A 22,020-nucleotide genomic window follows, 5' to 3' on the forward strand; every position below is an offset into this window, starting at 1 on the left:
CTGTGTGGCACTGCTGTTGTGTGACACCGTCAGAGTTGCTAGTGCTGGTAGGGCAGGGAGAAGGCAGAGATGTATAACCCTCAGCCTTCCTGCTAAATCTTTCTTGCACAGCACATGTGGGAGCCTGTAGTAGCCTGTGAAGGGGAAAGGGAGCTCATTTCTAAATGAAGACTGAAAAGAAAATGCATACAGCAGTGATGCAGTTCAGATTTCATTAGCTTCTGATATCTCTGTTCACAGGAAAAAATTCACACTTCCTTGGTGACCTTTTAGTAAATGCAAAGCTGGGGGGGGAAATCTGTCTTTCAGTTCCTTTACATTTATAACTAATTAGAGTGGAAGTGTGGGGTGCGGTGTATAGGATTGCAACGAAGCCTGCTGAAGGACAGCACACTTGCACACGTTGCTTGCATATGGTAGCCCACAGGACAGCAAAGGAGATGAATGCCTTCTGAGGTCCTGTCCCATCCCTTCTTCTAGCTGAGATTGGACCAGAAGGGTAGGGCAGCCTCTACACTGTGCAGTCCAGTTCAATGATGCCTTATGGACGTGAGGGTGCCAAGGTGGTGGAAAGCAAAACAGCACAGGCAATGCCTGTCAGTACTGCTGCTTTAAGCTGATGTTACCTGCTGCATTGTAGAGGAAGGGGAAGCAGTTTATCCCTTGTAATGTTTTCTCCTTGCTGTTCATCCAGTGTTTATTAAACGGTTGAAAAGAATGCACCATATCCTCCCTAACTCTTCTCGCCTTTCTTTAGGGTCTTCTAGAGCTCTTTAGAAATTTGTTTCTCAGCATAAACATTTTGGGAATTAAAACAACATGGGTGGGTTTTGTGGCAGAGGAGGGCAGGACAAAGCAAGACCATTTCAACTGGAGATGTGGAGTCAGATCCCATTCAAGTACCCTCAAACTGTTGATTAAGAGATACTCAGTACCCCATAGGTGTGTAAATGGTGACTTGTTATTCATGCCTTTGATACTAATTACAAGGGTGGATGCTTGACATCAGGGTGTTCAGCTAACATTTTAACATCTGCTGTTGACTGGTGTAGCATGAATGACATCTTCCGTGAGTTCATTGCCAGAAAGCAGAAGAAATCTTACCAGTATTTTCTATGTCTCTTTGGAATAATCTTTTGAGACGTTCTCTGGCAGAGAAAAAGCTCAGGTAGATTTATGAATTCATGTGAAAAGGTTTTTAAAAGAGGGACAGCCTAAAGAACGATCAAATTCATTGTGGTACAGATTTGGCTTATTATCTCTCATAAATCCCAACAAGAAGCGTGTGGCTCTTCTAGGCCTGCTCAGAATACATAAGTACAGTCCAGATGGCATGTAAGGTCAGGCTGGCATTGCTGGACATCCTGACTGGTTGAAATAAGGGAGGCTACAATTTTGAAGAGAGGCTTATTTCATGAACATTGAATAATAGATATTTCAATCCCCAAGGTGCTTCATTAAGTATCCTACTCTTTCCAGTCAGTTCAACTGATTTCATTTGAGAGTGTACAGCTACGATAAACTGAATTAAATGTGAGATCTCATAACTCCTCATCCAGATTCTAAACCTTAAAGAGCTTCCAAAAAGGCAGAACCAGTAATTGAAGGCCTTCTCTTTGAGACAGTCAGAATGCTCCCAAGACAACCAGAAGTGTTTTACCCATAATATTTCTGTGTCAATACTATAGAGGCTTGGCATAACCCCAAAATACGTCTCATTTATGTATATGTGCTTGAATTTAAAAGGAAAAGGAGAAAAAAAAAAAAAAAAGAAAAAACCAAAGCCTTAAGGTCTTTTTAGTCCACGGCACATGGCACTTTTGTGTGCAACAGCACAAAATTACTTGTTATATATAGGCAACTTAGTCTATAAGATTGTATAGAATTTGCTTTCCATTTGGAGGGAAAATCAGCAGTAGGGTACATGGAGAGGCTAATTCCACATATAACTCATGTAACCTGCCTCTGTAATCTTACTCTTTGCCTATGGGTGAATGTTTTGCCCCTGTGAATGGATGTGCCCACAGCTCTTACAGACCTGGTAAGAGAACCTGTAGGAACTGAATTAAGAGTTCATCTTTACTGGTTGGTTTTAGATGCGGAAGAGAGGCTGCAGAGTTGGACAGACCAAAAGGGGAGGAAATGTTCAATCACAGGTGGATTTGAATGTTTGCAGTAGCTGAATATTTGTATTTTCATTCCTTGGCTTAAGACTGACACCAGACTAAGGGGCTTTGTAGTGGCTTTAGGGGAACTGCAGGGGGAAATTCATAAGTGGTGGAGCTGGACTTGCTGAAGGTGAGATCTGTTGCGTTTTCCAGTCTGAAACTGGAATGGCAGAGACTGCAGGGTGGAGGAGCATGAGTAGGGCAGGATTAGTGGCACTGAGTCACAGAAAGCACAGGTTTATGCTTATATATGACTAGAGCCTGCATAATCCATTGCTTGCTGACAAGTGTACTACGCTCACATACAGACAAAGAAGTGAAAAAGAACAGGGTATATTTTTCCCAAATCACTTGCTAATCATTTTTGGTTTTCATTAGGAGTCTGGGTGGTAGTACTGCTCAGCTTGGCTCTGTGTAAAAGGGCTTAATTTTTATGTTTCCATTTAGTCATTTTTATTGTGTTATTTCTTAACTCGTTGATGAATAAATCCTGGTTATACTGAAGCCAAATGCCTGGAAAATAGAAAAACAATTCTGTGCTATCCTTTTGTATGTATTGGGGGTGACAAGTATTGTTGGTGTAATTAATTCACGTATAAAGGACCAAGATCTGCATTCTTGTGTTTTCCTATTATAACACTAATTACTATAAATTATTAGCACAGTGTTAATAAATGCATGAAGACCATGTGCACAATTTACAAGAGAAACAGATACGAATCTCTGTGTGTTTCCATTTAGCTACCTGCCTGTACTTCCCTGAATCACACATCAGGTGCATGTTTGTACTGGTGGGGTGTTTATGTGCAGTGTGGGTACATGCATGTGAGTGTGGGAACTAGTCCAAACCATGTTCTCTCAGACCTTCAAGTGTGCAGATGTGCACTGGTGTGTCTGATGAACATATTATTTTAATTGTGTACTTATGAATGGGTGCTGTTTGTTATGGTACCCGTGTCTTAGAAATGTGTCCTTGTGCATCTGTGATTGTGTGTCTGTGTGTCTATGCACAGATGTATGAGCATGTTTGATGAGTGCACATCAGCCCAAGCTGGATGCAATATGCTGTACAAAAATCTCTATAAACTCCACCTCAGTCATGTTTAGCAGTCATTTTGCACTAAGAAGCAGGGGATTTTCCTCTGTGAAAGAAGAGGCACAAATGAAATAAGTGGGCATCTATCGCAGTGACCATGCAGTTGATTGTCAGTCTGAGACAGAGAACTTTCTATATGTGCCTTTTTCTCTCACTGATCCTCACAGATTTGACCTCTACTAGTAGCAGTTAATAAAGCCTTTGGGGTTTTTTGTTGTTTGGGTTTTGTTTCTTTTTTTTTTTTTTTTCTCAGAGAAATGTGCATAAGAGCTTGGCAGAAACTGGCATTTCTTGAAAGCAATGTCTAACATTTTTTCCACTGTCAGCCAGTTCCTTCCTTTAGTCTCTGAACATAAGACATGCCAATAATAGTTCAGAAATAGCTTCTCTCACTAGAACTAATGTTTGCCAACAATAGCTAGGGAAGAGGAAAATAAATCAATTTTTATAGCTGGATTCTAACATGAGGTAACCCTGTTGGCTTTAACAAGAATTAGTTTGGCACCTAAAGTTAAAAGGTTTATTTGTACTGCAAAGCTTTTTGACCAAATTCAAATACAATGGTTGAAAGGTGTTGTGTGTTAGCTACTTACGGTTAGGAAGGTGTCAGACAAGTGAGTGTAATGTGAAGTTAGTCTTAATATAGCTGTGGTTTAGGATGTTGTAACCTCTATATTGAGGAGCGTGGGAGAAAGCTGAGTGTGTGCCAGTGCAGCCTCCATCACCTTCATGGCCCTTCTTGTCTGAGATTTCCCCAATATCAAGACTGAATGTGAAGGATGGTAGAGCTGAAGTGGAAGGAACAGGCAGGTTCAGCTCAGCTAGTGATAGACAGACAGGTTGAGGGACCAATTTCTCTCGTTCAAGCTACAAATTCAGCAGTATTGCTCACCTGGCGTTGAGATGGAGAGTTTGGAGTGCCTGTACTGAGAAGAGAATTAAGGCCAGTGATAGCAATGGGAGAAATGGAGTTAATACTAGATGTGTCTCCTTGCCAGCCAAGGCCCCATCCCGCTGCTGCTGAGCAAGGTGAGCAGGCCAGGCCTGTGCAGGATACGCAGGTTCAACTAAGAGCCCGGGTCACCAGACGAGTCCATGGTGATGCAGCAGGTCCAAGGTCAAGCCAGGAACACAAGCCAGTGAATCAGGGTCAGGTCCAGTGACGGTGACTGGGGTCAGCCTAGCAATCACCTGGTGCGTCCGTAGTGACAAGGCAGGCCCAAGGTGAAGCCGGGATGTCAGTCCCTGGGTCAGAGTCCAGACTGATGGGGCCTGGGCAGATATGTTTGTTGCTTTTGCTTGGGAGGCAAAACCAGATTCAGGTTCTCAGTTGCTGTAATAACAGCTATTCTGATAGAAGCAAACATCTTCCAATGTTGCGTCTATCTGCTGCCATCCTTGAGCATCACCACTCTCTCCTCAACTAATGCAGCTTTTTAGTCCTCCTATTGCCTGAAAGCGTGTGGTTGTATGTCATCTTCCCGAGCCTGTCCAGATTCCACCCCTGTCTGTCCCTCCTGTGTGGGGACAGCAGCAGCTCCCTATCCACATTGTATTCTGCCATCCAACTGCACCGACAGAGATTGGAGATTCTTTGTTAGAGTGACAGTGGTGCTCAGAGGCTTGCTGGACCTGTCTGAAGGACTTAGTCTCAGGAGAAAGGGGAGAAGCAGGGGTAACTGAAGATTTGACTGCTGGCCTGCTGTTAGCAGCCATCTGTCATTTTGTCTGAGTGAGTTTCATGTATTGCTGTTGTTTTATTACAAAAAAGATACAAGTTCCTTTAAAAACAGACTATTTTCTTCGGTTTTGGGGTGGGGTTTTTTTGAAACTTAATTTTTATTTCTTGTTAGTCTCTGATTTTGTTTTTTTTTTAAAGTATGGCAGAATTCCAGATTAATAGCTTCAAACAATTTTGTTCCTAGCAGCAAGAGGTGAAATGTGAGAGGTAAAGAGAATTGTGGGCTCTCTCCATAGGTCTGCCAATGCCCTTGACGAGGTGCCTTTGACTAGGCAGCTACTCCTCTGATTCAGCATCCCTGTTTGCAGTACTGCTCTCCTATCTCCCAGAGGGTATCCTGCAATTAATTGAGGGATGTATCTAAATGGCTTTAGCATGCAAGCTGAAAGTCACTAGGGACAAAGCTGTTACTAGGGCAGCAATAAAGGTCAGGCCCTTGCTGACATCGTTGTCTTGATTAATTAATACACTAATCTCTTTAACTCCTCTTCAGCAAATATAGTTTGGCCTCATCTCTTGTTTTGTTCATTTTTCTGTGACTTAGCTTTGAGGCAACTGATGAAAAGACCTAGGTGGAAAATACTGCTTCTCATCGTATCCCCTGCCCTGGCTTAGCCCTATGCCTTGTTCCCCTCTTGGCATCCTTTGCCCTTGCTTGTCTGAAGGCTTTGCAGAAAGCCCTGTCCAGCTAAGTGGCTACTCACTGGATACCAAAGCAGACTTACCCCTCGATTAGGGATTTGAGGAGCAGTATCTGATTGCTTGAATTACTAGGAAAACAGTGTGTGGAATTGACTGAAGGGGAGAGTTACATTTGATACTATTTTCCTGTGGCTATTTCCTATGGGAAAGTACGAGACCAATGCTAGAAAATGTTAGGGAGTCTTTGTTCCCTTGGTGAAGCCTGCTGAAGGGTTGAGTGACCATGAATGACTGCAGGAAAGAGATGTCGGTAGTTTGGATTCTGTGACTGACATAGCCCTGGGGCTCAGGGTTTCAGGACAGCTGCTTTTGAACATAGAGACTGTCCAGGATATATTAGGGATTGCTACCAGCATCAGAAGATGCAGCAGGGCTTGGAGAGGAGCAGAAGACAGAGTGAGGAATGCATGTGGTGAAGCGCAGTGAACCGAACCGTCCTTAGATGAGCAAGAGGGAATATTCTCTCCAGGTTGCTACCCGGTGGGAAATCAAAGAAATGAAGAAAATCTCTCCTTGTCTCCTATTCAGCTCTCAGTTCTGGTTTGTTGTACTTTCCATTCCTTTGTGATTACATCCGTGTCTCAGTCAGGTATTGTTTTCTGCTTGAGTTGGGAACGTTCCCTAAAGCTGTTCTGAGTGCATAATACTCTCATTTTCTTTCCCAGGCCAATTTTAGACTGAATTTTGGCAGATTACACAAGTGCAGAATGTTTACTGTCCTGTCTTACATCATCATTTTCCTGTATCATTTATTTTTCCTTTGACAGATTTTTAACACTGTCAGTCTAATATGCATCAGAGGTTGAAGTGTATTACCATACTGCAGTGCATTGTGGGTAATCCCATGCAAATTGTTCTGTGGAGAGTCATGCTAAATTATGTTCTTGCCAAAAAAAAAAAGGCAGAAAAATAAAGGGGTGGGGTTTTTTGGTTTTTTGGGGGTTTTTTTTGAACTGTTTGTTCTTTGGATTTCAGAGCAGCTGCCAGAAACACAGGTTTAAGCCAGTTGTTTGACATTCAGCACCATGTGCAGTGATGCTTCTCCTCACAGGACACTGCTAAAAGGATGGAGTTGTGCACTGCAGTGGGTTTTCTATATATGTGTCTCTGATGTTTAGTTTTAAAACATTGCTAGCTTGTCAAAGGAAAAATCTGAGTGAATGTTGGAGTGGCACAGCAAAGAAAAATGTCTCTTGCCACTTTTTCCAACTCCCTTGTACAAACATCTATAGCAAACATCAGTTTTTATGAACTTAAAGGGCATTGGATGCCTCTTGGAAGTGGCAGATCTGATCATATGTAGTGTTGGTTTTGTAACTTTGTCTTCTTTTGTTCTCTATTACCAAGGTCATTTGCTTGGAAACTGGATGCTTTGTTCCTCTCAAAGTCCTTATACTTCTCCAAACTGAAGCAGTAATCCTCTTTTTGGACAGAACACTTGATTGTAGTAGAAATGATTGCAGTGTCACAAACAGAGGATTATCATTTTCAGTAGAAGTCATAAAAGCATGTTGAAAAGGACTCCTAAGAAAAAGGCAGCTTGTTCTTATGCAAATTTTCTCAGGTGGTATGGCTGCAAGATGAGAAATCGTGAAAGCCTGTAATCTGGAGTCAGCATCTTCTCTGCTGATAAAGGGTTGCCTGCTTTGCTGTGAATGGTCAGCAGGTTTTCAAAGACTCGGAGACTTGTAGTTTATTTTTACAAGGCCTATATGCTTCTGACCTGATGCTCTAGGAGGTGAAGCATTCATCAGCTGCTGTGCGTTTGCTTCCTGCTGGCCTCCATCTCTGAAAAAGCCAATGTGGAAATATCCATGGCAGAACAAGGGGAAACGTAAGCTGCTTTTGTGTGAGTCACATCAGTTATCCCACTTGCTAGAGATAGCTGCCTCCCCCTCACCCTAGCTCTGTCTCTCTGATCTTGTCTCCCTTTCTTCAGTCTGTTCCTTGCAGTCTTCAAAGACCTGATTTCTTTTTCTCTTTCTCTCCAAAAGCACAGTAAGTGGAGATGTTAAACTGAGCCTGTGCTGGTGGGATTAAATAGGGGAAAAGGCTCATAGGTGGTTTGCAAAAGTCTGCACCCAACTGCCAGGTCTGACTGATACTCCTCCTTGGTAAATAAGTCCAAATGTCATTTGCATGCTGCTGGTCAGTTCCTCATGGACAAGCACCACAGGTTCATCTCTCCTGTAACAAAGTAGAAGCTTCGGTTTTGATCTTCATTTTTGTTTTCCTTTTAATAATAAATTTTTCCAGCCAATATTAAGGTAAAAATATCCATCAGCCATCTTAGTGGCTGTCAGTTTACTTTGTACCCCTGGACATGTAGGCTGGTGATAAAATGAACCTTTGGACTCTGCTGACCTCTAAACCCTGGTTAGCAATTAATGGCAGCTGTTTCATCTGAAAGAACTTTCCTGATGTTTGATTTCTGACTGTAGACTCCACGTTCCAGAGACTGACTGCAAGATGTCCTTCCTAACCCAGCCTCTTAATGAAAAGATCAGTGACTTGCACTTGGGTCATCTGGTAAAATCTCTCTTTCACCTAGCTTTCTCATGTATTCTTTAACTCCTTACATGGTATTATTGTATTAGACGTTTGTTACGTGAACCTATATTAAACCAGAGCAGACATCAAAGAGGGTTCTGCAGTACTTTTGCCTGAATTACTCACAGTGTTATCAGCCATTCTCTAGGTGGCTAGTACAGACTATTCAAAAGAAAGAAAGAGACAAAAGAAACGGTCACATTTTCACTGTTATTGTCGATTTTTCTGTTAAATGTGACAAGCAGCAAGAAGGGTCCTGTGTCAGAATGATTATGCTGACACCTGTAAGAAAACAGCCAACAAGCTCCTTGCTTGCAGTCTCATTGTTCGGCTTCAAAGGGAGCAGTTACCAGGCTGGGGGAAGCCCTCTCCTATGCAGTTTCTCTTTCCTCTCTGATCTGAGCTGGGCATAGATGCTTTTTGTGCTTTCCCATGTGCCTTTGGCTTGGAAAATCAATGACTCCTTTGTTGTTTCAGAAGTGCTAATACAATAAATTGTAGAATCATAGTTGCTTCCTGTCACTGATCCTGAGGTTATATGGAGTGACAGGTGGGGAGGCCAGCTTTGATGGTGTTTGCTGAAGATGACCAAAGAGAATCTGTGATATGAAAAAAGAAATTAGCCTGGGGGGAGTCATTTATAATTTAGGAAAAAAGTCTCAGGTAGCTCTTGAGTTGTATCAGGATAAGGGGATGGACATACAGTGCATGAAAGGTTAGAGTAATGAAAATTGAAATGGGATAGGAAGGTGCAGAGCTGTAGATGGCCCTATGTCCTTACCTCTCACCTGTGGATCTCTGTGTGAGGACCTATCTAAAGTAAGTTTTTAAGGAGACCAACACACAGGGAGTCTCAGTATAATCTCTTCTGAACACGCACACGTAGTTATTCCACCATGGAAGCTGGCATGTGGCAAGTGATGTGGTCTGGGCAGGAAAACCACCACCAGGTGGAAGTTCTGCTCTGAGGCCATTGGCAGAAGATCTCAGAGGAAATGAGTGATTTTGTGGAGAGCAGGGTTAGATCTGGAAAAAAGAAGTATGCTTCAAGCCATGATCAAAAGGCTCTGGAAGAAAATATGGGACCCTCAGGACTGGAATAATAAAGGATTATGTAGGCTGAGATTTGGATGCATTCTGGAGCTATTTGTGCTGCCCTGGAGCCACAAATACATTGGCAGAGCTGGTAGGCAGCCAGGACAGGAACAGAGCGGGATGCTGTGGGACCATGCTGGCTGGTTTATACACAAAGACAATGCTTGCGTATTGTCTGCTGTGTTATTTTATATTTGGCTAAGGTTATAACTCACAGAGTCAGATGAAGCCCAGGTTTTGTTCCTGTAGGGGTTGTAAGGAAACTAAGGAACAGAGGATTTCAACTACTAAAAAGAAATCATTAAAAACGGTCAGCTGACTAGATAGCAGACTGTCTACAACATGTTTAACAAGGTGCTAATTATGATTCTTCATGTTTAAAAACTTACTCCATGGGATGAGAGAACCACCGATAACAGGACCACAAGCACGGGAGTAACACAGGGATAAGGAAACACAATGACCGAGAGTGTTAATAGTGCCTTGATAACATGGTGGATTTTTTCTGAAAGAGGTGTGGGGATTGGAGGATGAAGGAGAAATGGTATATAAAGTTTTGCCCATGGCTTTCAAGAGTGAACCAAGAATAATTTTCATGCAGATTGGTTAGCTGGGAATCCCAGATGAGTCAGAGCTGATAAAAAGAGAGCTTCCCTCAAAAAAAAGACATAAAGAAATTTTGGGAGTTATGGAGTGAGACATAAAAGGATGGTGTAGTCAAAAACTATTGAAAAAGCTGGAAAAAATAGGTAGGATACATAAGGCATCCTTGGGATGGAAAGAAGTGAGTTGACTCCAGCTACCACTCTGTGAATTGGTGCTGGTCAATATTTATTTTAATGACTGCAAGGGAAGGAAAACAGTAAGATAATAAGATTTACTGTTTGCAGCTGATACAAATTTTACAGTAGGAAGGAGGACTGAAAGATTGTGGGTACCAGAATGGAAGATGAAACATAGGCAGTGGCAGGGTAAAGCATGTTTGAAGGAATAGTTTAAAACATTCAGACACATGATTGGGCTCTGAATTAGCTCTAACCATTCAGGAAAACATAAGTAGCTATTATAAAGACAGCTTGATAAAGATGTCTGTGCCATGTGCAGCAGTAACAATAAAGAAAAAAGTGAATAAGATGCCTGCATGTGTGAAGAAAGAGGTAGACTTGGAAGATGTTATAATATCCCTATAGACGTGAATGGCAATACCTCCTGTGGAGTACTGTGTTTGTTATGGGTCATTTCTTTTGTTAGAGACAAAGCAGTGATAAAGAGGGGCTAGAGGGAGCACATGAAAGTGTTTTGTGGCCTGGAAGGCAGCTTCAACACGGGGAAAGCATTAGGGATGCTAGAGCTACTGAGTTACAAAGGGAAGGAATAAAGTGTTACAGTGCAGAGAGCGCAGCAGTGTGCAGGTAACACTGAGCACTGTGCTGCGGAGAGGCTTTGCAGTGGTGTGGATGGCTGGCAGCAGCATACCAGGAAGCAGGCTCGCTGTCCTGTTGGATTCTCCTCTGCATAACATTGCTGCCAGGCCAAGACACAGTTTCACTGGCCTACCAGTCTCCGTAATGTGCTGGCGTGGGAGCAGAGCACCGGAGATAATGTGGGGCAGAGTGTTATCAGGCTGGAGCAATGGGGGCGATGTCTGGGTCGTGCTGTGTTGGCTTCTCACTAAATCTACTCTAGTGCCTCAGTCCCTGTGTTGGTGCAACAGTGAGAGGTACCATCATCCTGGGGTCTCATTTTGGATGGGGAAGAAAAGCATACTAGCCTTGAGGTGTCATGGTGGCCAATATATTTTTTCATCACCTCTGTGATGGGAAGAATACCACGTATTTTATTGGGATGAGAGGGAAAGGCCGTAAGGTTTCTTCCATTGCAGTTTATAGCACAGTGAGTTTTAAGATAGAAACTACTTTGGAAGTTCCCAGTATTGTTGCTTTAAATACTTTAACGACAGACAGAAAAATAACAAGGTGTTGTGTAATATAATACAAGGATATGAGGCCATTTCACGAAATTAAGATGCAACAATTGATTCTTTATGCAACACATAATTAACCTGGGGATCCCCATAGTGGATGGCATTATGAAGATAAATACCTTATTAAGAATTTTTAAAGCAAGGTTAGACACTTTATGAACAGCATCTGCATTTACATTAGCCACCATGAAGTTGTAAGTATCATAAATCCTTTTGTTCCAAGGCATGTGGTGATCACCAGCCAGGATTAGAAAAATATTTTACTCCCATGGTGAAATATGTCCAAAGTGGGTAAATTCATAGCTGAAATAGGACTTGGGTGGGCCAAGAGTCTGTTCACTGGTTTTGTTCACTGAAGTTATTTTATACAGGCAAACTTTTAAGTGGAAGTAGAGAGGGAGCAAAAGTGATCCAGGGATTAGGCTGCCAATTTAGGACTTGCAAAATTTCAGCTTCTTGCTTTTCCAGGCTGCTTTTAAGAGCTAATTCATTTGACACAGATTCTCAGACATACTTGAAGCCCCACCTCACACTTAATCTTCAGATACCTCAGGCTATAACATGTCTGACTTGTTCCAGGTTCCACAGTGTTCAGATAGCAGGAAAAAGTATGTATGTGAGAGAGAGTCATGGATAGACTACTGATGAATTTTCAAAGCACTGTCAGATAGGGTGATACCAGTTAACCTGTTGCAAATACTGGGAGCATGGGGAAGAAAGGTGCTTTCTTGAATAAAGGACTCGATTGTCACCAATGTAAGGTAACCACTTTCTTTCCTCACACTGCCCCAGAACCCCTATGTGACCTTGAACAGTTCCCTAGTTCTATTCCCTGTCTGCCAAGTAGGAGGCTTAAGTGTCCTGGAGGAGCATTTTTTTTCCTTTACGAATTAGCAAGTTGGGTTTAGGTTTTGTTTTGTTTTGCTGCTTTTTGTTTTTCTTTTTTTAATTTAAAATAAAAATGGCCATTGTTTCATTGTTTTTGTTAGCTCTACTATCAAAAGCTTGCCCTCTGGACTGTCGCTTCCAAGACCACTCTTCTTTATTGGATGGTGCAGGCAGGCTTCTCCTCCCCAGAACTGTCCACAGTCCTTAGCTCAGAACTTGAGACACTTCTGACCCTGTCACTGTGAAACAATGCAGATTCCTCCAAAATTCTCAGTTCTGGCCTGGCATTATTGTTCACTCAGCCTCTTCAGTTCTGTTTGAAAAGACACTGTGGGACGAAGTGAAAGGTTGCTTAGTGTCTGCAAAGAGAGGGATAATCTCTTGATGCTAGTTCAGGTCCATCTAAAGCCTAAAAATAGGTCCTTAACATGCCACATGGTAACAAATGAGACAGAAAACCAATGTACTACTCAACTTTATTGGAAAGCAAGAACTCTACAAAGAATAGAAGTTTCCTTATATGGTTTGTCTGCATAGGGGAAAATATCCTCATTTCTCTTTCTCTTTTTGTTCATCATTTATTCCAGACATGACCACCCTTCACAATTATGGCCCACATTAGAAAAAAAAAAAAAAAAGCATAGTCTGTCCCTCTGCTATTCAAGAAGCAGTCTGGCAAGGCTGAGCTTTCTAGTACCGTGCACCACCTTCAGTCTTATACAGCAATGCAGAACAGGTATAACAGCATCCAATGGATGTGGAAGCATTCCCTATCTAACTAGTACCTCTCTCTATGAGTGTGCAGACTTTGGGGATGTGGGAAGATAAAGCCACGCTTGTCTACATCCTGGATAATTTGCAATTTGTTGACATACAATATGAGATAGTGTGTGGAATAGAGTGGTCAAGCAAAGTGGCCAGTTAAGATCGGCAAATGCAACACCAATGTAATTTCTTTGGCTCTTCCAACACGGGATGAGCTTGCCATACGTTGAGGATGGAGTAATTCACGGAAGCTGATTAAGGAAGGGAGAAAGGATGCTGAGGGAAGAGCAGAGAAGGAGAAGTTGGGAAGGGAGAAAAGGATGGAGGGAAAGGACAGGGAGACAGCTGTGGAAATACTACGAGAGAAAGGTGTGGAGATGGGAATGTCAGACAAATAGCAAGTCAGCACAGTGGAAAGGAGGAGGAAACCCCTCCCTGCAGTAGACTTGGAGAAATCATAATCTAAATAATTGTTTTGCTGGAGAACTTGGCCACAAGTTTTTCTGTTTGCTAAATCACAAGTTCTCCTATGAGCAGGTTGTTCAGGACTGTTTCTTGAGCAGATCAGAGGGAGAAGGTATTTCATCTTCCTGCTCACTGCATTCCTTGAACAGTGTTGCCTGTAATATATGTATCTTTAACCAGGGAAAGAGTCTATTAGAATGATTAAAACAATAATCATTTCTTTGTTTCTGTACCCAAGAAGTTTGCTCAGTGCCAGCTCAGGCAAAACACCAGCTGAGTTCAGCAAAAGTTTTGTGAGAGGATTCAAGGCCAGCTAGGCCTTGTTTCCTCACCATGAGGCCAAAGTACCAGATGTAATGAGGACAGATGTTCAGAGCAAGGCACACCTCTCCAAGGGTGAGAAGGGGGTAGAGGTTTTCATTAGCTTTCCTCTTGTTATCATTCCTCTATATCAGCATCTACTGACCTCAACAACCCCTCCTCCTTTCTCGTCCTTTTATCTCTCCCATCCTTTTATCTTCTGTCTCTAACTCCAACCTCTCTCATCTTTCTTTCTAGAAATTCCTGCTAGCCTATTTTTTTCTTGCATCTTCACCCTTTTTTGCTCGATTAATCCTCTTGAAATCTTTTGGCCCAAATTCCTGTCCCCATCCCCTTCACGTCTTCGGTTTTGCATGTCATACCTGCTGCTTAGGGAACTCTGGGGCATGAGAAAACCTGGCTTATTCCCTACTGTCCTAGTTGTCTAAATTGCCAGCTCCCCAGTGTGTGTCTGCGTATTTTCATTCATAGGGGTTGAAAGGACAGTATCTTTCAGGGCTGGCCCAAGCTAAAATTAAGGCTGCAGACACCAGGCACCAAATGTTTCTTTCAGTTCCTTGGTTTATCCTCTAGAGCCTCTAAATGTTTTCTATTAGTATTCTGAGGGAGAGCTCACTGATGGAATTAGTGCGAAACCAGACTGTCAATTTATTTATACCCAGCCTTAGGGCATAACCATTGTGCATGTGTAAAGCTATTGAGATGCAGAGAGTATTCTGTAAGTGTGTATGTACATGTATTGACTGGAAGGAGTTTGCACAGAAAAGCTCTTGCCCCAAGGACTGAACAGTGACCAGAAGTGGGAGAGGCCGCTGAAGTGGCCATGCTCTATGCCAAAGATCCCTTTTCTCTGAGCACAGAAACAATTGATCGCTCTGAAATCTTTTGTCTACTTGTGTTTATTAGTATCTTCTAACTCTAATTTTACTGTAGCTCTAGTTACCCTTGCGAAGAAATTTCTAATTTAACTTCTGGAGTCCTTCCACCTTCTTCCACAATATCTGTGTTATGAAACTGTTGCTGCCTTTGGCAGCAGGAGTGTTTCAATCATATGAGTAATGAATAACAAAGTTTTTCCACTGCTTTGTCATTTAGACTGTGAACCATTTTGGGAGCAAGTTAAGAGAGATAGGAAACATTTAGTTGTGGATATTTATTTGATGCATCAGTGCTGAGTATGAATGAACTGTTTTTCCAGTATGATTTGATCAATTTGGCTAAGGAAAATTTGTATTGACAATGTCCTGTCCTAGTGCTAAGTCAAAGAATAGCTTTTTTTTCCTGCTCCCCAGTTTCCTGTTACTATGATAGTGTCAATTAAGAGATGCAGGTGAGCATCCTACTGCCCCAGCTGTTATGCTAGCAATAGTTTTGGCAGAAAAGGCAAGAAATTAATTGACCTAACTAGACCAAGAGTTAATAGACTAAGTGTCTGTTTCATTCACCTGACTGGCCATGTCGCCTACCTCTGAAATTTGTTTCTTCCATGAAAAATAAATATATTCAAAACTTGGACTGTTATTAAGTGTCACCTCCTCCCATGCTGTCTGTTGCAGTATGAGAATGTGGAAAGGGATTGGGAAAAGTTGTTTAGCTCCATTATACTCTAATAGCCAGGAAACAATTAACCTGTTATACCTTAACACGATGCCTGCAAAAGACTGCATGACAGGGCCCATGGGACCAATGGATGCATTTATATTGCACAGTGGAGCATGGTGCATCAAGCTGATGCTAGTCCAGACTGGTACTTTCATGTAACAGAGGGCAGAAACTATGCAGAGATGTGAGCTGATCATCAAAGTAGGATAGCTTTGTTAGCATGTTTCTGAGGCTGGACTAACTAGGACTGATGAGCTTGTCTGCAGCTTTCTGGTGCAGAGATACTGTTTCCTGCTTCAGAATTTGCTTGGATTCTGCTGGCTTGGAAGACTTTGCACCATGCTCCACTGCTCACATAGACGTGTCCAAAGGAGGACAGAGCCATAAAGCATTGTGCTCGAGAGAAAGATGCGGTCAGTGAGAATCCAGACTGGCAGGACACTGCAGGGGAGGTGCTGTCAGGCTGACCAGCTTCCTCCTGTGCAGCTGCAGCAAACAGACTGTATACTGTCGCTATATGTAGAAGCAAGACAGCTTCGCTGCCATGGAGTTGTGCTTCCTACCAGCATATTAGCCAAACCAAGGTGCGCCGCTTCTACTGTTCTTTTCTTCTTTCTTGTGTTTCTTTCTTGTAGAATATTTTCACAACTCTGAGTTGTAAGCACAATCCCAAAATTTTTACAACTGTGTGTGCTGCACAGCTACAAGGGACATGCCTGGAGACCAGGCTTCCCTTTCAGCAATGCAAGAGGGACTGATTGTTAACCACTACACCAGCTCTTGGCATTGCTGGCAGATGCCATCAATAATATTAGTTTGATATGTCAGTTCTGTCAACAGCTTCAGTTTAATGGTAGTCACGCTACGCACCTCCAGCTCCACTCTCTGCTGAGAGCTGAGGAGGGAGAGGGAGAGAATTATCTGAGTTAAAAAGTAAAAGTCTGTCTGTGTTTGAAGTGAATAAAGTGTGTTAACAAGTAATTCTCTAGCTGAGGTTTCCAGCTGTTACTCCTGAGCTGTCTGGTATCAAAGCAATATGGGTCCATCGTACAGCAGCTAACTTCAGTGCATGAGCAATTACTGTCTGAGGCTTCTGAGGTATATTATAGTTTTATTATTATTATTTCTCTGCTCATAGTTTCTTAAGGCCTCTTCATATCCTGAATAAAGCTCCAGGGAATCATAAAGCCACAGGCTGAGTTTTAGCACAGTCACTATTCGCATCTCCTGGATTGATAGGTATTTAGTATGTTGCCTTGATCTTGGAAGCAAGACCCTGAGATGCACCCCAGGGAAAGCCACGAGATGTTCTTTGTATTTTTTGCCCCTGAGAAAATAACTCTTTTGCTGTGGAAATGACATGTTTTTGCTCAGAAATGTCACTGCTTCTGCCTGCCGATTGTAATTCTGCCACACTTATCTTAAGACTATCTTAAGTCTTTTAAAGTAAAATAATAAAATATTTAGGAATCTATCCAGAGCTGCTAAGCACTCTCATGGTTTTGCGTTAATGACCCTTGGTTCCCATAAGCCTCTCCCCCTGTTTTCTTACTATTATTAATTATTGCTGTAGTTCATTACCTGGATCTTGCTTGTCAAAGCTTGCAGTGGAGTTGAATAGGATGGAGAGAATAAATGGTGTCAGAGATTTGCCCACTGTGATAAAAATACTTAAGAGACTGTTCTGAGAGCAAAGTCAGTTCTCCAGAGACCCTAGACCCTGCCTAGCACTAAGGCTATGTTTTCTCGGATTGTCTGTGTGCTTTTCTGGGCAGGTCCTGTGCTTATCTAGTTGTCTGGCCACTCAGTATATGTTTGAGCTCTGTATTATTTTGTGTTGTTCATGTTCATCATTATAATTACAGATTCATGCTGCACTCATGGGGTCTCAGAAAGAAAACAGAATTACAACATGTTTACTATAGGAAAATGTATTTCTTATCAGATAGGGTATTTGTAATGCCAGATGATATTTGCATATGCTGGAGATGAAGTGGTGGTTTTCATCCTGTCCAAGTAGTTTGTGTCCTCTAACAAAAATGCATAAAAAAACCTTTGCAAGACAGCTGCAGAAGTTTATGTGAGAAATCTCTTCTCTCTTCCATCTACCTGCATGGTTTTGGCTCAGAAATAATCTTTTAGCTCTCTAGAGCTGCTCAGACCCAAGGATCCCAAAGCACTTTACAAATGCAACAACTTTTTACAGAGAAAAAAAACCCAACCAAACAAACCAAAAAACCCCCCAAACCTCAACATGGTATCAGAGCTCAGCCTACTGTTATGGATTACCAGAACATGTACGGCTTCATTACCCATAAGATGTCCATTAACAAATATGTAGTAGAGTGTCAAGTGCCAGGCTATGCTGTCATGGAGCTCACACCGTGCATAATGCTAGTGCCAGGACTGTGATCATGGGCTCCTGAGAGTTGCTAAGGAAACAGTCTTGGAAATGGAGCTGGAGCTCTCCTCGGAAGGTTGGCTGCAGAGATGTTTTGTGCTGCAAAAGCGCATAGGGCTGATATTGGCAGAGGCAGCAATTGTTCAGCAATTGATTCAACCCCTGATGTGTTAGCATTAAGGAGTACCTGTGATGCAGTCACTAAATGCCAAAGATGAGGGATTTTGCAGTTTCTTAGTTTCTTTTTAGTATATCTGAGCTTTGTTTGTCTCCTGCCCTCTCACCGCTTGCATGAAACTGCCATTGATTAGTTTGACTTAATCCTATGCAGGCCCTTGGTGTGTTTCTTCTTTGCTAGGTCTTTATTTTTTTTAATTAGTGAAAAAACAAACACACACTATTCATAATTGGGGTTATTCCAAGTGAGGATCCACAGCTTGGAGGAGTCCTCCCTTGAAAGATGATGTTGATAATCCAAACCCTGTTTGTGCTTCTCTGTCTCTGCTAGAAAGACATCAGCTTTTAATAGACTGAGAAATTCCTTAGAGGTGTTTGTTATTTTGCAATTACTTTGCAATTGATTTTCTAAAAAAAATTCATAACTTGTTAAAGATCTCTTCCTCCCTTCTCTCCTGCTGCCCCCGTCTCCTTTTTTATTTTTGCCACTGCCCAGTGTTTACAATCATAGGACATGGGGTTTTTTTCCATTGCTTAGGGTGATGACTTGTCTACAGAGAGACAGAAAAAAAATGTGTCCTAATGATTTGTAAATGTGGATTTACACTCAGATCCTCCTGGGGGCTGAGTCTAATTCTTAAAATGACTTTTTCTGCAAATGTAGTCGAGGCAGTTAAATTATTTGCCTCTGTTTCCCCATTTGTAAAATAGAGGCTATTTTAGAAAAACTTCTGTGGACCAAGTGCTGTCAGTTACTTTACAAATGATTCTGTGGGGGAAATTTCCATATATAGCAAATGTGAGAGAACCTCTAATTCAGACTGGAAGGAGGAAAGCTAAGAGTTGCCCTTCTGCAAAACAAGTCTGACCCTTTCCATCTACCTGTGAAATGCACACTCAGCACTGAAAATTTCTGCCTCTCTCCATCAGGGCCTGCAGCTGGGAACTCAAGAGCTGGAGGAGACGGGAAGCAAGTTTTGTCTTGGTTTGCTCATTCTGCACCTCAAATCCCTGCCCTGCAGTGAGAAGGTGATGGCTCAGGCAACACTCCTACTAGATTTGGAGGAGGAGATAACAGACCGTGCACAAAGGTCAGTGATAGTAGTATTCAGAGGGTTCTTCTGTGGGAATCAAGTTGGTGGGGATATGTTTTGGGTTTAAATCTGCAGAAATGGACTCTCCTTATGGCTGAGATTTACATCTTGGGAACTGGAGTGTATTGAGAGTGATTGGAAATGAAGATACAATTGACTCCCAGAGAAATTACTGAAACAGTGGTTCCATGCCCTGCAGCCATCCATGTGGATAAAAAAGGTGAAAGAAAAGAACCTGATTTCTATTTTCCAGTGAATTTCCATTTTCCTATGAAAACTGATTACTGGAGCATAGGGATGGTACTGCCCCAGAAAAATGCATCAGTAGGAAACATTTTTCTGCTCACTGGAGTGTCAAGTGGTGCTCTGTCCACCTCAGATCCTCCATGGAGAGGATCTCTTACAAGGAAGACATTCTCTAAGAGCTGCAGGGTAGGGAACAAACATTGCAGATCAGAAAAGGACTTTGATAGCATGATTTAGAAACTGTAGGCCTGATTCTGCAAGGATACTCCCAGAAATTCCTCTTTTCCTTACTAAATTGAGTCCTGCAGACATTTAGGGCATAGGTTCATGACTTTTTGGTGCATAGGAAGAAGTCGTGATCCCACTGATTATTTAGGAGGTGTTTTTCCAAATTGCAGAATTAATTTATTTGCTTCCTACATTCAATGGGATGTATTTAAGTGAAGTTGCCCCATTATAAATATATGGGGAGTCTGACCTGGATAAGTGTCAGAGTATGGGACTCTTCAGCTTGAATTTGTGATGAAGCAGAAACATATATATTCTTTCTAGGCCACCGTCACTTGTTAGTGCTATATGCAAGCACATATGCTTGCAATAATATTTTTCCAAGACAAATGGAGAAAGAAAACTTAGTGATGTGATATGATTTGAAGCTCCCTAAAGAGTGCTCTTAGCTTCATCCACGAAAAGCAAGTTTTTCAGTTGCAGAAATGCCCCCATAATTTATAGCAGGCTTCCAGGCTTCCCCCTGCAGGAATACTTAGCCGACATTACCACCACCTGTTCCTCATGCCAAAAACCATTCTTACAAGCTTGTTCGCAGTTTTTAATGTTTATGAGGGATAATGAAAGAAGAGAGCTAAAAGGTAGAGACATTCCTTTGGATTAGCTGTGCTCACTTATACATGTGAATATATAAATGAAGCAATTAAGGTGTATGCTAAACACTGTCCATGTTGTGGACAACAAATCATTGGCATATCATTAGACAGAACTACTGAAGCCTGGCTAGGTGGATGGTTTTGAGATATAAATTAAACTCTCACTTTTTAACTGCAGCTTGAAGGGCCTTTGCATGAAAATAACTTCTCTTATGGAAGAAAAACATGGAACCCTGACTAGCCTCAGACACTGAAAAAAGCCATCTGGTCAGAGCAACTCAGTGAGCATTTTCCCTCATCTTTGTAGTCTTCTGTTACTTTTTCCTTCAGTTGGTTTTATATCAATGGACATTCATTCCATTTTCCCCAATATTGTGTGGTAGTTGATCAGTACCAAAATAATAGTAAGAAGCTCTCTAATTACCAATATTTTTAAAGAAGTTAACAACAGAAAAAATTGCCTTACTTTGTAAAACTCCCATATTGTTCCAAATGTGTCCACGGTAGCTGAAAGCAAAGCCTTCTATCCCTTCAAGTTTGCCTAGCATTAGTGAGTACCTCTGGCATCCAGAGATGTAATGTCACTGCTAAAAGGCAATGTGACAATTACTTGTTCATTTTCACTCCACTGGGCATAATTGCAGGCTTGTAGAATTTTAGTAGCTTAGGTGCAATTTGTTACCATTTGCAGATCAGGTAAACAGCTGAATTGTTTAATCCCACCTAGATGCGCCATATTGCAGTAGCTTGTTGCAGAAGGTTGGGGAAGGGAGATGCAGGGACCAAATGTTTGCTAACATAAAAGAAATAATTCACAGAAAATGATTGTGCAGTATATTGACCCTTATTCAAGAAATTAATACTTTGCTTCTGGGTTTCTGTGAGTCTATCCAAGGGAATTGCGTGATCTGATTTTAGTGGGAATAGGGGCCCTACTGGAACCAATGGAAGAATGCAGAATACAGAGAGCACACTGATATGGGCAGGAGGGCAGCTATTTCTTCACCTCTCTCTCAACTCACAGACTTTGAAAAAAAAATTATTCTCTACGGAAACATTTCTCTGGAGGAAGCTGAGGGATACCACTCAGTCTAATCTTACTCTGTAAAGATTAGGTCTAATCTAGGTCTTTAGGTAGCACAAGCATGGCACCAAAGCCTTGCAGCTTAGTGGTGGTATATCATTACATTAATGGAAATTATACTCTGCTGCTTCCTAGACTAGACCCATCTTTATGAGTTTAAGGAGAATGAAATGTTTGTAGTTTAAAACTGTCGCTATTGTCTTCTGTGTTTACCACAAAAATGCACAGCATCCTTGAATGCTTTCTATACTATCTGTTTCTGAAAGTGTGAGTAGCTGTGAATGAAAATACCCAAATTTTTGTGTACCTTTGCCAAAGCAGAGTCAGACTTGGGGATCCTTCAGGTGCAACACAGGAAAAGCCTGGGCAGTTACCTTGTGCAATTTTTTTCTTACATGCTTTACGTTGTGAACAGCGGTGGCTTTAAACAGGTTGCAGGCTATCGGTATTCCAGAAGTCTGCACTGTCCTCGTCCCAGGAAATGATATGCATGATAGATATTTAAGTGGGAAGCAATAGCTCGGACTGTAGCTAATGTTTCCTGACAAAGGAAAGTGTGTCCCAAAGACTGTTTTGCTGACATGTCTAGAAAAAGGTACAAATATGGGTGATTCTTATCAGAACAGTATTCACCAATATCAAAAGAAAAGAATTAGTATTGTTCAACCTTGGTGAAAATGCAAGCTTTATTTAGTTGTTAGGGTTTTGTTTTGTGGAAAGCAAGCTGAAATTAAGCTGTGAGCAGTGTGGTGTATTG

The 22,020-nt window shown here is 41.8% G+C and overlaps 1 protein-coding gene across 1 annotated transcript in view; it reads left to right on the forward strand.

Moving 5' to 3' along the window:
• The window catches only part of AGBL1 (AGBL carboxypeptidase 1), a 298,158-nt gene that overhangs the window by 186,901 nt on the left and 89,237 nt on the right, over window positions 1-22,020 (forward strand). Inside the window, exon 22 of the mRNA XM_052808912.1 lies at window positions 18,886-19,046. Within this exon, the coding sequence (XP_052664872.1) occupies window positions 18,886-19,046 (161 nt within the window). The remainder of the gene's footprint in view (window positions 1-18,885; window positions 19,047-22,020) is intronic.

Source organism: Harpia harpyja, chromosome 14 (assembly GCF_026419915.1).
Source record: "Harpia harpyja isolate bHarHar1 chromosome 14, bHarHar1 primary haplotype, whole genome shotgun sequence".
NCBI lineage: Eukaryota > Metazoa > Chordata > Aves > Accipitriformes > Accipitridae > Harpia > Harpia harpyja.